The 17585-nt window shown below is 45.8% G+C and overlaps 1 protein-coding gene across 4 annotated transcripts in view; it reads left to right on the forward strand.

The window, feature by feature from the left end:
- dclk1b (doublecortin-like kinase 1b) overlaps positions 1-17585 on the forward strand; it is a 73221-nt gene that overhangs the window by 25263 nt on the left and 30373 nt on the right. For 3 of the 4 annotated variants that reach the window (XM_035386478.1, XM_035386479.1, XM_035386480.1), the window contains exons 4-5: positions 6938-7037; positions 10835-10951. In XM_035386478.1, the coding sequence (XP_035242369.1) occupies positions 6938-7037; positions 10835-10951 (217 nt within the window). Of the gene's footprint in view, positions 1-6937; positions 7038-10834; positions 10952-16851; positions 17292-17585 lie in introns of those variants that run through there. The other variant, XM_035386483.1, reaches the window with a different exon arrangement.

A 17585-nucleotide genomic window follows, 5' to 3' on the forward strand; every position in this document is an offset into this window, starting at 1 on the left:
TATTCCTTTCCATCGCTGAACATAACCCTAAACTTGCCACAGCCCTAACGCTTACTGTCTTCCTAGCGTTAACCCCAAACCCAATTCTAGCCCTAAGCCTAATGATAGGCCTCATGGAATTTTGTTCTATTAAAACAGATTAAAAACTGCCTAAATGTTATCAATTCAACCATGTAATTACACGGAAATCTGGTTGAAGTCGTTTATTAAAAATAATAAAAATCGATGAGGGGGACTCCCCTTGTGTGTGCTGAACTTTGCGTGTTCTCGGAGAGCTTGTCGTGGGAGATCTCGTTACCCATAATCCCTTCCCTCGGCTCAGAGAGGCCTGATGGCGTTCGGGCTGAGCATAATCCCTCCCCAGCGTGGGTCCCGAGCAGGCTGCCGGCGTAAACTGAGACGAGATAAATAGGGTTCGAGTCCCCCTTTCCTCCACTCCCACCTCGTCTCCTCCGTTGCCCCTAGAAACCGATCTTTGTGTCCTGTAGCATGTGCTTACAGACGGGAACTGCATGATGAGATCCCTTCTGCCAGCCCGTCTGGACTGCGTGTGCTTTATTGGAGATGTCACGGTGACAATTTGAAGAGCATGAACTCAAACTGATTTCTAATGTGAAAAATCCATTAAGGTCCATTGAGTGGGACCCTACCCTGTGCTGGGTGGCGTATTTGTCCCCAGGGTTCCTCTGTGTGGCGTGAGTGGCCATTGATCCAGATTTGGCCAAATGTCCTGCAGTCACTGCCCCCCCCCCCCCCCCGCCACCCTCATCCCGCACTCCAGGGCCCCCACCAGCAGTGTCTCGTACTGCTGAATGGTCATGCAACAGGAGAAATTCTCCACAAATCCTCCAAAAATCTGTCAAGACCTGTTTATCATTTCGGGGAGGGGGGGGGGGGGAAGGGTAATGGCTGCTGACAACCTCGTCTCCTTCCCTGCAGTTGATCCATGGGCTTTATGTGAGAATGAAGGAGTAATTAGCAATCAGAAAACATCTTTTGTTTCCTGCAGAGAGCTGGCCAGTGGGTTTTATGCCACATTATTCTTCCTTTGAGATGTCCGTCTTTTCTTTCACACAGCTGATGCATCTGCAGTGTCCTCCTCTGTGTGAAAGGAACTCTTTTAACCATCAATATTGCCTTGATATCTCGTGCTGTTTGATACATCTCTATGGCATCAAAAAGAATTTTGGAATTTTAGATTTTTTTTTTGTTGCATCACAATTGAAAGGCGGCGTTCTGACACCTGGTTCTTCCCTTTGATGTCCGGGGTCCTCTGTCTCTTCCTGCGGTGGGGCCTGACCCCTTGCCAGCTGCCTGTGAGCTCAGGTTGGAGCTCCTGTTTGGTTTTTAAGCACAGGGCTGTGGGCCTCTATGGAAGACCATGTACGGTTCTCCCTGGAGAACTAACAGCTGGAGAGAGGAAGAGAAGTGTGTGGGGGGGAAATAAAGGGCCATTTCCAATCGTCTGTGTGTCCCATGGAGGCAATTTTGGCAGTCTGTGCCACTGAGGGTGACATTGAGGGCAGTAGTAGCAGGTCACACTTTGAGGTCTGTTTCCCACTGGTGCCCAATTACTGTCATATCTAAGTGTGCACAAGCCATTTCTTTCATGAAATGATGGTAACAGATACTCTCTGTTTTTACCAGTTTTCTCAATTTTTGAAAAGGCTCCCTGATTTAGAAACTGCTACTCGCCATGTCTCTCGGTACTCTCAGTACTCCGTCTGTTCGCTCTCGGTTTGCACGTTCGCTGAGCACCGCAGGGGGCTTTTACTCTGAAATGTAAATCGAACTACCTCAAGATTGTCTGCAAGAATGTGACTGGCGATGCCCTTCTGGTGTGGATCTCCTGGCTGACGACGTGTAGAAAGGCCAAGGACAGGTTATTCTCGATCTAACGCAGTATTTGTGACGGCAGAGTTTAAGCTTGTCAGATCAAGCGAGCGGGCTGAAGTTCTTTATCCTGTTGTCAGGTAGGGCTAAACCTTCATGGTACCAGAGGTCTGGTTCACAGCAGTCTTCCTTCAAAGTACTTTTTTCAAAGTACCACTTCCTGATGTGGGGGCGGGTTGGATTGTGTTCGCTGTGTCAAGTGTCTAATTCAAGGTCACCGAGCTAAATCGATCAATTTAAGCAACTGATTGCACAGTTCCTTCACCTTCCCTGGTTCCTCGGGTCTATATTGGCTGCTGATTTTCTAAATGAAAACAAAAACCTGTACGGTCCCTGGCTGGGGTCCCCTGGAATAATGGCTCCATGTGCTCCTTCTGGATCTGATTCCTGAGCTGGGGGGTTTGTGTGCTGAAATGAGATCCATACACAAAAAAAGAGTAGGGTTGCGCCTCTGTGCACAGGAAGTTCCTTTAAATTCTGCATAGTTTTTTTTCTTTCTTTTTTTTTCTTTTCCTTTCCCCCCCAGAAGTCAATTTGGACAGAACAGTCTGTCCAGTAAATGCATTTAAATGTAAATGGAAGCTTCTGAGGATCTGGGTAGCGGAGGCGGGTGAGGCTTTCCTTGGTTTCGTTTGTTTCGGTGTTTCTGAACTTTGCCTTCCCGCACCGGAGAGCTCCCCAGGAGTTGACCGTTGTGAGGAATGCTTCCTTACTAAACGCTTCAGAGCCTCTGTGAGACGTCTGAGTAAAACTCTCCTCGTCTTCCTGTAGTTGTTTGGGTTCCAGACAAGATGCAACCCGCTGTTGAAAAGGGCCCTGCTTATTTTGTCTGAAGCTACAAACCTTGTGGCAGTTCCCTGTTGGTATATACTGGTGCATTAATGGTGTGTTTCCTGGGTTGTGTTTGAATGCAGTGCCATGTAGGAAGCTCTCTCTCTCTCTCTGTAGCTCAGCAGGGCTGCAATTTCCTGTAAGACCATCGACTGTCTTAAGAATTAGGCAGCTTTATGAAACTTTAATACATCCCCCCCCTTTCCCCAAAAGAAGCTGCTGTCCCTATATGGTAATGTGTTACATAAGAACTGCAATCCTCCCTTATTTTTTTTTTCCCTCACTCTACCAGAATTTCTTTTTCACTCATTATTTTCCGTCTGTGAGAGTAAAATTTATGATGACAAGCTCTGGGGTTGTTCATTCGGAAAAGGAAGGCTCTGATCGCCTTCCCCCCCCCCCCCCTTAATGAGGCTCGTCTGTGCTTCCGTTTTAATGAGGAATGGAGGCGATTGCACGGGGAAATCAGTCAGCTGCGGCATGTTCATCTGCGACGGAGGCAGCGCGTTGGCTGGGCCTCGAGCTCCTGGGCAGGGGCACCGTAAGGGGGTAGGGGGGGTGGTGGGGGGGGGAGTTAGGATGATTCCAAGGGCCCTGACTGACAGGGACCCACAGAAATTACTAGAACATAGGATTTTATGGGGTGGAGGGGGCCCAATGTGAGTTCTTTTTTCACGGGGCCCAGAATCCCTGGTGGTGCCCCTGCTCTTGGGTAATGCAGCCTCGCTTTAGAGTGCATGCTCCCTCTAACCGTGCTGAAAAGTGTGACAAAGTTTTCACACGCATAGGCCTAGGCTATATGCTGTTTTATAACTGAAGGATTTTGCCTGCAGTTTGAAGTTGCAGGTGTCTTTGATCGGAACCTAGTAGTGACTGAATACTTGTTTATATACATGTTATTTTTTATTGAAAGATTGAATTTCATACCTTTTGTGAGTAAAGCTAACTGAATACAAGTTTCTGTTGAGAATGTATTCTGTCCTTTTCGAGCCAGGTTTTTATAAAAGGTGCAGGACTGAGGGCTGGGTTTGCTTACACTCCAGTGCACCTGTACTTTGTCCCAGGTGATCATTTACAGTTTGCACATGTGATTGTAAATGTAGGACACTGTGGGTTAGACCTTTTGAAGCGTCCTGCAATAAATGATTCTCAATGTGCAACTTACATGATGCTGTTTAAGGCATAACATACAGTATATTAGGCAGTTTAGACATTTAGGTTCACAGTTCAGTCATTCTGCTGGTTTGCATTTTGTTCCTCAATAATTCAAGTATATATGTATACAGCCCCCACAATCATGTCTGCAGGTCAACAGGTTGTCAATATTTAAAAAAAAATAATTATCTTAGCGCAAGCATTTATTTACAGAAAACTAGTGGTGTAATATTACAGTGGTGAAAAGTGTTCTGGACATGATGGATTTCACAGTAAACCTGCAGTTATTTGCTGAGTATTATTCCCCTGAGTATTATCAAGCGTCATTTCTGCGTCCCTTACTCAAGACATTTTACGGATCATTCAAGGTATGAAAAAATATGCACACACAAAAAGTACAAAAGCAATTTCAGTTCCAGCAGTTCTCCTCCTGAGAATTTGAAAAGCTGTGAGATGTGAAAACTCAAGATCACAGGGTGTAAATTGGATAAAAAACCAAGGTGTTAAAATACTGGTAAGGGCTGCTTTTTGCAGAGTGGTGTCACGTAGTACCCAGCACTGCCTGGACAGTGATGTTAAAATGTCACTTGTGTGGTGATTCAGGAGTGTAGACGTTATGTAAGCTGCGTCCTCAAACAGAGGACCTGCGTTGCGTGAGCTCTCAATCTTGTTCTAGAAATGGTGAAGTCCCGCATTTAAATTTCTCTGTGCCACAGCTTTTGTCTCTGGGGTGTTCAGATAGCATTAGGCATTGAGCATAATGAGTAGATTGGCTTACCCAGACGGATGTTATTGGGAGTGCCGATGGTCTGTGCTGGCAATGCAGAATTTGAGCCACTCTTCTGGGGGAAAGCAGAGAGGAGCTTTCCTAGTGTGGGACTGGCTGTTGGTTTGCATGTTGTGTAATTTGTTACTGTGGGACTGGCTGTTGGTTTGAATGTTGTGTATTTTGTGTACAGCATTCAAATACAATATTTGAATGTTGTATAACAAGATTTATTACGCAAACAATTGAAAAATTCTGACCCGAAGGCTGAGTGGTAATGATCAGTCCATCAGTGGTTCCCCCTCCTTCATCCCCCCCACCTCCCTCCCTCCCTTGATTCCCCTTGTCTGTCTGGCTGAAAAACAGAAAATGAAAGTCGGTACACCTCCTGTGAATAGGCTTATGGGAAAACGTATTGAATAATTCATAAAGTTTGTGTCATTTCCACGAACACATACACATACATATTTATATTTCTATTGACATATGTATATGCATATCCCTTTCCTTCCAGAGAAATGCTGCAGACGATCACGCTGCTATTAACGGGAAAGTGAATCAACTCTCAGCCACAGAGCCTGACAATTTCGGTCATTCGGGTGATGTCGCCATTGCCATGGCAACGTTGGTCATGCACAATATAGGATGGGACGCTTGCCCAAGCCGCTGCAGCTTAGACCTGGATTTCGCCCAATTCTCTGCTTGCGCCCCTCTACGCTGTGGCATAGAGCTGTCTGTGTGGGTGGATGGCTGGCTGGCTGTAATGATCCCGTGCCTCTGGTGCTCATGGGATATGTGTCAGCGAGCTGCACTTGCTCTAGTGACCTCTTGCTGGTAGCAGGAACACAAGCTTCTTACATTGTAGTGAAATTGTTTTTTTTTCTGGAGCTAATTTGGCGTGATTTGACACGGGCTGCATAGATCTGGGACTGTGTTGTGCTGCTTCATGCAAACCCTAGGAACACCACAGGTGATGTGGACAGGTGAGGATTCATGAACCCCAAAGTGGGTGGAGGTTTTGTGTGCTGCCAGTTGATTTGAATCAATCGTAGTGGACAACAGTCTTGATCAGTTTGCCTGTCCGATTATTTTTTTTAATTCAAAATATTTAACCTCAGGTTGATTTCTGGAATCTTTTCACACAATGAAAATTTCAGTTTGTGCCAAAAAAACTACTAAAATAAATCCCCTTTTTGTCATGAAAACTAAACTATAGCTGGAAAAAACTCTGGTGATGCTAGAGGGGTAATTTACATAAGTACTATTATAATCACTTTCAAATGTTTGGAATGTAGTTAGAATCTCAAATTGAGTTCTTCATAGAGATCTTATCCCTAATTATACAGCATGAAGGGCTGTGCTCACAGTGTGCTGATATTTGATGCTTCATGCATATGTATGTGGTTTGAGCCAAACAGATGTTTTTTTTTTAGCAGGCTGTTGAGGTGGAGTGTTGTTAAATGTCTGTCTGTCTGTGTTAAGTGTGTCTGTCAGTATAAGAGTGTTACGTGTGTCTCTCCCTAGTTGTTTACTTTGTCTTGTGCCCCACCAGGACCTGATTGGATCCTGATTGATTTTGATTGGACTCACCTGGGCCCAGTTTTAAAAGACTCCGATGCCCAGACCTTGGGAGTTGCTTCCTTTTTGTGCTAGCGCTTCCAGTGTTTTTTTTTCTCTCTCTCTTCACGACCTATTTGCTTGCTAGATTGTGTTTTCATATTTTTCTTGTTCTTCCTTTTCTACACACACATACTTGCTTTTTCGCATCCATATACCAACAACACTTTTGTTTAAATAAACTTATTTTTAATTTATTGCGACTCGTTGTGTCCTTGCGTTTGTATGTTGCTTTCAATCGGGGAAGGGCTGTAACGAGAGCAATTTCCTCTACCGCGTGTTCACAGAATATTTCGGTTCTAAAAGTTATGAAGCTGGACTACCCATCTCAGAGACGGGCAATTTCAGTGACCCCTTCCTGCACCAAATCACACAGCCATGATGCTGTTAAACCCCGTTGCTGCTGCTGTTCCTCCATGTTGTTTGTGCTGGTAGCGGTGAGATGTTTACCTTCCTCTCAGAAGCATAAGACAGCTCATCGATTTCTAACTGCAGCACAGGGTCAAAGTTCAGCTGGCTCCCAGGAGTCCCTTCACTAATTTGCAGTGGCTGTGGTCCTGGCACTTCCAAGAATAGGAAACCTGGTGGTGGGGGGGTGGGGGGGGGGGGCGGTGTCAGTTCCTTGCTGTGATTTAACATTTTGACTGACGGCTGACGGGCCTTTCTCTGTCTCAGGTGGTGTGCCTTCAGGATTTTTTCGGGGAAGACGACATCTTCATCGCTTGCGGCCCGGAGAAATTCCGCTACCAAGATGACTTCCTGCTGGATGAAAGTGGTGAGGGAACTTTCTTTCATTATTGTTGTGTTTTTCGTTTTTCATTTTTTATTTTTTGCCTTTTCTCCTTTCTCCCCCCAATTTTTGAGCCCGCTTCTGTTCTTTAGTGCTCATCACTGCAGGCTCAGCTGTCAGCGCAGGCACATGCCGACAGTGAGTTGAGCTGGAGGAAGAAGCTTTGTGCGTAAATCAGTACAGGTGGGCTTGTGGGTGCCCAGTTGACCAGTGCACAGTGAGACAATGTAGTCTGTTGGAAGGTTTTCAAAAATTGGCCACAGGTAAAGTGTGCCGCTGATTCATTGAATCTCTCTTTAGGCCTCAGTCAGTGATCATAGTATGTGACACGAAAGGATGATTCAACTACAATGCATTTCCAGTGAGATGACAGTGAGATGACAGGAGACCTGTTGACTCGTCATTTAATTTCATCATCATTGTAATTTAGTAGCCTGGCAAAATGGCCGTTAACCTTGCGGTCATCAGTGCGCAGTGTTCGCTAATTGATATATTTTATTTATGATGCTGGTGCCACAATTGAAGTTCCTTCAGGAAAATTAAAATTACTCAATTCTATCCAATTCCAAAGCTATTTGTGTACATCTATATTGTACATAATGTGAAGTGGCTCTGTAGGATGTTGTTTTAAAGACTCTGTCACCCAAGCACGTCTGTTTTCCTGGTTTAAAATTGGCTGATTTTGAGAATATTTGTTTTTGATTATCTGGCCCAGGTGCCTGTTGAAAGCCTGAGATTGATTATGTGCCAAATGCATTATATCATCCTTTCAGTAACCTCTTTCTTCCTCTTTCAAATATTACCGTTGGCCCCTGCATCGTACCTGTCAAATTTATCAGTATTAAGAGTGGCTCCTGGCCCAAAGGACGGCATTGAATTAGACTGAATGGCCAGACTGAATCTGAAACTTTATTAATAGACACACACACACACACACACACACACAAATACATCTGTCATTCGGCATCACAGCAACAGGAAGCAAGTAATTATCTTTCATCAAACAATGACTGTTGAAAAATGAAGTCATGCCATCCGGTGCCCGCTACCAAATTTTTCGGAAATGCGATTACTGAACGGTGCGTAGAGGCACATTCTGAACTCACTCCCCTTAGATTTATTTAATTTATTTTTTGAAGTGCAAGACATATGAACTCCTCACCATGTCATTCTACATCTTGTATTTATTTCTTTTCTAACTTTGTGTCAGTGATAAGAGTGTGAATGCTGATGCTGCTCGTCTCTCATTGGCTGGTGGGGAAGCGTGTCACCCCCTTGCTCTTCTATCCCTCTTCTATCGTATGACTGCATGAGTATTGTTCCCTGATGGCTTCTTCAGTCCTGTCACAGAGATTCCTCTCGTCTCCCACCTGACTGTGTTTGTGCCCTCTCTCTCTATATATCTCTCTGTGTCCCAGACTGTGAAATGGACCCCAGGCGCTTGAATGAAGTAACATTTGTGTTGTACTGTCTGTGGAGCGTTCTGGGTAATGTGGACTATCGCCCTCGCCTCTCAAACCCATAACCACGCCCCCCCACCAGTCCAATGTGCTACACAGAAAGACCACAAAGGATTGTGGGAATTAAAGAAAGGATCGGCTGCACTCGTTCTTCACCAGCGTTCCTTATGTTACCTCCAGCTCTGTGCCACTCTCACAGCACGCATTACCCACAATCCCCCCCAGGGTTGAGGGGTGTGACACAAACGCCTCAGTCCGCCTCGGCGCTCTTGGACTGGGGCGAAGGGGGACTTAGCCAGCCTGTCGGCTGTGGGGCAGAAAGCAGGCCGGGGGAGAGCAGAATGGATGAACCCCGCTGCTAGCCGGGTTCCTGGGGTGCCTGGGTGCAGACAACGAGGGGGGGGGGGGCTCCGTCACAAACTGTCCTGAAGGAACGACTGCCCCCCCCCCCCACTGTTCAGAGAGGAGACACGGGCACGTGCAAGCTGCGTGAGGCGCATTGTTCCACCCGCAGACGCACAAAAACAACTCGAGAGGAGTCCGCTTCTGATTATCTCTGTCCCAGATTCAAAACAAGCCTGTAACCACGTCAGTCTCAAACAAGTGCTACTTCTAAAAAATGATTCTTGCATTACTTTCGTGCAATTTCAGTTGAAGTGCTACCACAGCCATGAGAACGTATGAGAGTCTGGAGACTGAAAGCTAAGAGCAAAGCGTTTTTTGGTTTGATTGAATGCTGGCAATCGGTGTTACTCTTCCTGAGTAGCTTTGGAACAGTTCAGTTCAATTGAACTTTTTTTGTATGGTGCTTTTTTACTGAGACGCTGTCGCAAAGATGCTTTACAGGAACAGGAAATAGAAAAACTTCAAAGTCAACACTGCTATTTTCCATTTCAGACTGTTGGGAACACCCTCCCCCCCCCCCTTATTGAACATTGAACATTCTGCACAGGTAGTCACTGAACAGCGTGTAACAGAAGTGTAACTTCTGAACAGCGAGGGTTGCTGCTGGGGTCGTAACCTTCAAAACCCGACTCTTAATTGCTGCTGGCATTTTGCATTTCGACGCGTCCTCTGCAATTAATCTGCGGAAAATTTAACTGAATTGCTCCTCCGCGGTGTCGCCCCCCCCCCCCCCCCCCCCCCGAAAAACAAGCGCCGAGCTCTCGGCCTGTTTACCCATCACCGCCTGATTAAGAGGCAACTGCCGGCGCGGAGTTTGACTTCCGCGGCGGAAAATACCGTAATTAGGCGGGATTAATCGCTAAATCGCGCTCCTGGCGTGTCGAGCGAGCTCGTGTGAGGGCCGGGTCCCCTAACCCGCCTCTTCGGCTTCGGGAAAAGGGGTCTGATCCGGCGGCGCCGAGGGTCCGTGTCATTTTCGGTCGTGCGCAGGTCAGCGCTGTAATCAATCCTGCGCTCTCTCTCTCTCTGTGTGTGTGTGTGGGCGGCAAGGCCGTGCGTCATCTACGCGCTACGAGAGACCGCTTGATCTTCTCATGACTTGAAGGGGCCGCTTGATTGCGCTGAGTTGCGTTCACGTAAGCTTGCAGAGGTTCCTCGTACGGCTCTCTGTCCTGTGACGTGTTGCGTCATTCGCTTGAGCTCATCTTCCACGCTGCACATTTTGCAATTATGCTTAAAGGCAGTCCTGCTGCTTTGTTCACACGTTCTGAAATACAGCTTAAAATATATGTGCACTTTAACATTATGGGAAGTAAAGTAAATAAAGGAATTGGGGGAAAAAGCAGCCACGGAAGAATACCGAAAAAAGTTGTATCCTTGTTGACTTCCTTTCTCTCTAATTGCGTTTTTGGCATTTGTGTAATGTGTCGTAAAAAGGTTAACGGTTACAGGTCTGTGTAGGCTCGGTGTTTTCGGCTGAGTCACTGTCCCGGTGAGTCACTCGGTCACATGGTACACGTGGCGGGACAAGTCTACTTAGCGCCAGATCACGGGAAGTCTGGAAGGTGCTAGAAGGTACTGTTGTGTCCATGGGAGATTCATGGACCTTATGATAAGACCACTTTTTTTTAATGAGACTTTAAACCTGAAGTTTGGACTGCCTGTCATCACAAAAGGTCACATGGCACTTACTATAAACAGTGGTGGCGTCACAGGTGTTCTGGCATTCTATTTTTACTTAATCCCCCATTGTTCCTAAAACTGCACCCCTCTGGAGCCAGTCCTGGACATCGCTCGGGGGGTAGAGGTTTGGGGAGTCTTGCAGGTCTCCAGTGTAGGGTGGTGATGTTTAATATGTGCCTGTCCTCTCTCTCTCGCTCTCTCTCGCTCTCTCTCTCGCTCTCTCTCTCTGTGCAGAGTGCAGGGTGGTGAAGTCCACGTCCTACGGCCGGATCTCCTCCATGCAGGGCAGGGGGTCCCCCCGCAGTTCCGGGCCGTCCCGAAGGAGCAAGTCCCCGGCCTCCACCGGCTCGGGTAAGACCCGCTTGGCCCCAAACTGCCCCGTCTGGGATCGCCCTCTGTGTTCTCTGTGACAGGGATTCAGTACGATGTGTGCTTTTTTTTCCCCCACTGTGAAAAGAAATGGGTGACATCTCTTCACTTGAACCTGCAGGCATACTGTTAGTTTCAGTGTTAGGGGAAGCATTTACCATCAGTCTCTACCTTCCTGAATCTGGCTCTGAATCTGTACGTGTATGCAGGCTGGACACTGTTTGTCAATAGACAATGTGTGCTTTGTGAATAGATTCTCAGATGTATCTGCACAGAACTGTAGAAACATGCGTCCAATAATAATCTCCAGTGATTTTAGACGAAGGGCAAGTTGACCCTGATCTTGGAAGGCTATTATTGACGATACAGTTACGATATTGTAGTTCAAAGGCGGTTTGTAATTTTTTATAATCCAAAAGAGTGTAGTATTTCCACTAAGAGTGAAGCTGCTGGTTATGCCTTGCAGCACATGGTGCTTAGCTGAGAAGGGACGCTGATTGAGGTTGAGCGTGGAGATGAGCTCGGCTGAAGGGGGGTGTCTCATGTTCACTCCTGAAGATGGGAGGTGACTCACAGATGCGGATGTTTGCTGATAGCTCATTCCGCCGCTCATCTACCTGTTGGTTTTAATGTCTGCTTGGACTGAAGCCCCTCCTACCCATGATCAAGTTTTTGGGAGTGTCTGTTTGTGCAGATGTAGGGACCGCTTCCTGGGTAATGACCCTACAGGCTGGGGGTGCAGCCCTGGGGCTAGGCCTCATCCTCATGGACACACCCAAAAATTATTAAGTATATGTATGTAATTATTAATCATATTAATTATATGTATATAATAAGATTCCCATTGACAGTTCCATCAGTTAGATTGATGACTGCAATGATTTGATATAATGTCAAAAAATGAAATATAAACTTTTAAAAGGGGTGGTTCACCATCATTATGTTCTCAGCAAGTGGGTAGGGCTCAGGAAGTGGGGCCCACTGCTTTGGTATTGCCTCTTTAATTCCAGCCATAATTTAAGATGGGTATCATCTTCTGAGTGCTCGTCTGTGTGTGTCTGCGAGACAGTGACTAATGTTTCGGGAACAGTCTGCACTAGCATGTGCTTATGGAGTTGGGGAGGTTTAGATGACTGTTTAAATTTTTAAAAAATAAAAAATAGGTCACCCCCCCAATATAAGATGTTTCCTCTGGTCCATTAAAAAATAAAATATTATAATTAAAGTTGGTTTCAGAATACTGCTACAAACTGCGAGCGTGTGAATGAATTTGCAGAATGTTCCAGACTTTGAGAATGCGCGTACGGGCAGAGGATGTGGGTGGACAAGCAGACTGTGCCATTACACTCATGATTCCCAGAGCTGCTGTTTGAGAGAGCAGAGGATTTGCATTATGGGGGGCTCAGACTGAGCACATATTATATGTGTCAGGAGTACAAGTTGCAGTGCTTGTGTTTGTGTGTTTGTGTGTGTGTGTGTGTGTGTGTGTGTGTGTGTGTGTGTTTATGCACGTGTGTGTGAGGTTGAGTGTGTCGTTGTGTGCGTGCGTGAGTTTGTGTCTGTGTGTGTGTTTATGTTTATGCACGTGTGTGTGAGGTTGAGTGTGTCGTTGTGCGTGCGTGTGAGAGCGGTACGGAGGGGGTGTGAGTCAGAAGTCTCTCCCCAGTGTCTGGGTCCTGAAGGCCGGGAGCTGGGATTGGAGAGTGGGCTGCATGGTGTGTCACATTAACACACACAGGGCCCTGCAGCTGAACACTGCAGTTCTCCCTAACAAAGCCTTCACAGAGGCGGATAAACGCCTTTCATTTTCACGTTAAGGGATTGCTGTACTCGAACCATTTGTACCCTATAAATTATTATTTAGCTCATTTTCAAACAGGATTTATATCCTTCTGTGAATGGTGAATCCTGAAGGCATTAACAACTAGGATATGCTCTCTGTTCTGTAGTGGGTTTTTTTTTTTTGTTGCCATTTTGACACCAGGTTGCCCATGGTTTTAATGGTACTGTTCTTGCGGTCCCCTCTTGTCTTTGCTTTCTTTTGGGTTTAAATTTGTTCCTGGGTGCGTGTGCGCACGTGCACGTGTTGGTGTGGTTGCCGTGGGATACGCTTCTCTGTGGAAGCCGTTGGGATGATCCATCGGGTCGCTGCTGTGTCACCCCAGGGCTCAGTCCGTGTGAAGTGTACCTGTGACCGCCAGTCAGGATGTGAGTCTTGGATCACAGTTTCCCCGGGCGTCTGAACTCTCCTTCAAGTTAACGGAGCCTGCTTTCCCGAACTTTTAGAACCGCCTGAAGGACCTGCTGGCGGTATTCTTGTCTACAGCGACAGGATGGAGTATTTTTAAATTCCGTTTTAAGGCTGTTTTTCGTTACATTCTCAGAAATGGGAATGCAAATTGGGTATCGGTTTGCTCTTCGACTGTATGAAGGAAATTCTTAGGAGCACAGCACGCTCCAGTGTTCCTTGCGTCAGAGGCTACACAGCTGCCGTTACTTGAAAGGAATGAACATGAATCTTCAAATGAAAACATGAAAGAGGTGGTAGACGGGGACATGAAAGCTCATTTTTGCAGATGCCATGTCTTCTAGAATCTCTTTGCTGCTTTCTGTCTCTCTGATACTGGTTTTGATTTCAGCAACAGGAAGAGAAATGGCCTCTCTAATATTCTGGCACTTCCTGCTCATTTCATTTTTGCGTTGTCCAGCCCTGTGCTGAAGTAGATTATTTAAGAGATCGATTAGTTCATCTGGTCCAAATTTGAATAGGTTTGCATGGACTTGAGGGAAAATCATTACAGGTTTTTAATTGTTTATTGCCCTGTGGATTGAGAGAGGACGAGGTGGCAAACGAAATTCCACCATCACGTTTGCTATTGCCTTTCAAACGAGTAAAGGCTGAGAAACTGTGTCCGAGATGGTGGATGAGGGGGGGGGGGGGGGGTTGCAGGGGGGTGGTGGTTGCAGAATCTGAGTGCAGTGTGTGGAGAGCTATTGTCTCCAGTGATTCAGTGAAATTGTTTCTGAAGAAATAATCACTGTGAGGGGGGTGGGGGAAAAAAAAAAAAAAAGTACATCACTGTTGCTGTGGAAACCGGGCCTGGAGTGGAGCAGCCAGTGATTGCATTGCACATGTGCGGCTCTCCCTTCCTGTCTGGCTGCCTCTGCTGGAATGGGAACGTGCGCTCGGCCAATGGCGTCTCTTCCTGGTGGCTTGCCTTGAGGCTTCACCAGGAGTGAATAAAAGAGGAGGGATTTCTCAGACGTGTGGAATGCAGTATGCACAGCCCGCTAATTATATTTTTGGTTATTGCATTTTGCATATTTTCCCATTTTACATGCCATTTGGAACATAATTGAACTGGTTCTTAAAGATGTATTATTATTATTATTACGACCAAACTGAAACATTGAGGTACCCTAAAATTGGCAAATTGCTCGCATATATATTTCTTTATATATTTTACTTGTATATTAAGATCCAAGACATGTATATGAATATATGTATATATGAGTTACATGCTATTGTTTTCCTGCGACAAGTTATTTTACCACCCTCCCATCCAGAGAGAGTCGCCCGGGTAACCAGAGTTGGTCGCCGTGTGCTCAGGAGCTGTGAAATGCTGCAGATTTGTCCATGGCTTCCCTCCTCTGCTCAGGCACCGTCTTATTAACCTCACTCGTCTGAGTGCTGAAATTAAGAAGCTTTAATGATCCTCACAGACGGCCATAGGTTTCACATTACACCCTAAGTTTCACTCAGAAATATTACAGCCAGGAATGAACTGGCATAATTGTTCTCCTTCGTTTGTTGGCAAAATGGTCACTGTGACATCCGGCTTTGCGCGGCAGTGCCCGGATCTCCACTGCTTGTACAGAGGAAATGACAGTTGAAAACCCAGAATTCATTGCAGAAACGGCGACAAAGCAAGTGGCACTCGGGCACTATTTGAGAGTATTTTGGGCCTGCTGTTCTTCCGCTGTCTTCTTGCGATCTGCAAGAAGTCTTTCCACTTAGGCCAGGGGGTGGGGGTTGGGCTGTTCCACGGTGAAATTTTTCTGGCTTTTAATCCTTTGTGATATTTGCCGTCTGAATCACCACAGACCGCAAATAATCAAAAACCATTGTTAAATCGCAGATTTTTTTTTTTTTTTTTTTTTCCCTCTCCTTCAGACTTTTCGTTTTCTTAAGTAAGAATCGACCTGCTCGGATGAGTCATACGATCGCGCTGCGGCACAGTCGAGCGCACGAGAAGCCAGTGGCATCTGCTCCTGCTGTTTTCTGCCAACCGTTATAGATGGTTAGCCGATCAAAGCGGTTTCTGCAGCTCAGTTGAAAAATGTCACATTTCCCCAACTTTGTCAGTCTTTCAGTCTTTCCCCGTTGCCTCTCACCGATAAACAAATTAAAGCCGAAAGTGGGGTTTTTTTTTTCCAGACCTTCTGAAGGTTTGGAGAAGTGTGGCTGAGAGCTAATGTGGCAGGAAGCAATGTCCAGAATACATCAAGCTTAACTGTAACAGTGCCTGCCTCCATACAGTAAGTCATCATCAGAATGGCCCCGCTGTTGGTTTTCAAGGACAATGAAAACAGCTGTGTCGTGTGCTTCTGGTCTCAGTCTTAATCATCAGAGTTTATCTGCGATGAACCCATCTGTAATCTGAGTTGAGTTGGGGGGTGGGGGTTGTTTGGGGGGGGGGGGGCTGGGCTGGTGAGTCACTCTTCTGTCTCATTAACATGGGCAGTGCATCGCTCCACTGGGAGATCAGAGTGGATAATGGGTTGGGCCTGGAGGCGGAGCTTCGGCAAGTAACCAGGGGAGACTTTTTGGGTAACCAGGGAGACGCGCTGAGAGTCTGCCTGGCCTGTAGTGAGAGGCGAGACAAAGTAATCTTTGAGTTTTGAGACTTATGCAGTCTGTACCTGGCCACCAATGCAGGCAAGCAAAGAGAGACGTGAATCCCTAAGGAGGTGGGGACAGAGAGGACCAATCAGGCTGCAGAGCTCTGAATGCAATGGCAGTGATTGGATGAGCTTAGGAAGAGCGGTGCTAGCAGTGCTAGGCTTGACAGCACCAGGATTGGTCCTGCGTTGATTAGACACTGAGACATGGGCTGTCCCCAAATCAAAGCCCTTTCTACTGCGTACTGCGTACTGCGTACTGCGTCCTGCATCCTGTGTACTGTGTTCTGGCACACTCCGTACTGTTTGCTGCATACTGTTTAGTATGTGACATGCAATATTCAAAAAATTTTTAAAATAATAATGAAGGAAGCCATCAGGGAAACTGCACCTCATTTTTAAAGTGAAGCTGCATGTAATAATTATATGACCAAAATGCTTGTTTACTTCCTGAAAAGTATGCTCGCGAATATACTCTGTGAAGACCGGGAAATGAGTATATCGTCCAGGGATTTTAAGTACACTACATTTCGCCTCCTTAACTTTCTCATCTAGGGTACTCAACCAGCAAACTCAGTAGTATGGAAGGGCACTGATCAGACATGGACGTACTCATGCCATCATGCTGGGAGAGTTAGTGTGGTGCACTCTGGGTAGATTTCGGAGCACAGGGGTGGTGAGGATTCACCTGGAATGCACTGGATGAGTCACTAAGTCACTAATCCACTGCTGGACAGTCATCTGGAGGGGGGCTGGAGAAGTTTAAAAAGCATATGACAGTTATCGATTGAATCCTGTGGAATCAAAAGGAGAATATACAGTATATAGCCTGTATGACATGCTAAATGAGCTGAAATTAATTTGAGGAAACTGATAAATTATAGGTGAATTATCAGCCACCATGAAGTGCCATTTCTATTTTATTTAATTTTACTTTAATTTGTTTGTTTATTTATTTTAAAATTCTTTTGTTGTTACAGTTGGAAGTGACCTGACAGTTGTACACCGTGGGACTGCTTGGAAAGACTGATCAACTTTACTTGAAAAGCAGTCAAAGATATTCTTTTTTTAATTTATTACATTTATCATATTCACTACTAAATGAATATTTATTTTTTATTACATAAATGACTGTATGCTGTTATTACTGGAAACGCCTTTTTATCCAGAACAGCTTGTGTGCAGTCTTGCATTGTAGCCCATTAGCCTATCACAGTGCTGGGGATTCAATTTGTAATATCAGTCAGGTAAAGGACATTGCTGTCACATGCACTTTATTCTGCCTATTGTAATGTAATCATAAATGCTTTTGTATGTGTTTTTTCCTTTTTGATATTTTAATATTCACTATAAATTTCCTCTTGCCTATATGGGGGTTGAGTTGCATACACAACTTAAATAAAAGATTTTTGGTTAAAAATTGCTTTCTCCCTCTCTGATTTTCACTGTTAATATCTTGGGTATAACGTTGTCGAGAACACGTGGCATTCAGTCTGTTTACAGGAAGGCGGTTGGGTTTATGCATTCTTAATCAGTTCTGATGAAGTTCCTAGAACAGTGCTTCCCCGCCCTGTTCCTGGAGAGCTACCGTCCTGCAGGTTTTCGGTCTTACCCTAGCAAAGCACGCCTCATTCAAAAGCTCTCACTGAGATCTCATTGAGCTGCTAATTAGCAGACTCGGGGGTGTCAAATTTGGGGGTCGCCCTCCGCTTGT

Source organism: Anguilla anguilla, chromosome 12 (genome assembly GCF_013347855.1).
Source record: "Anguilla anguilla isolate fAngAng1 chromosome 12, fAngAng1.pri, whole genome shotgun sequence".
Lineage (NCBI taxonomy): Eukaryota > Metazoa > Chordata > Actinopteri > Anguilliformes > Anguillidae > Anguilla > Anguilla anguilla.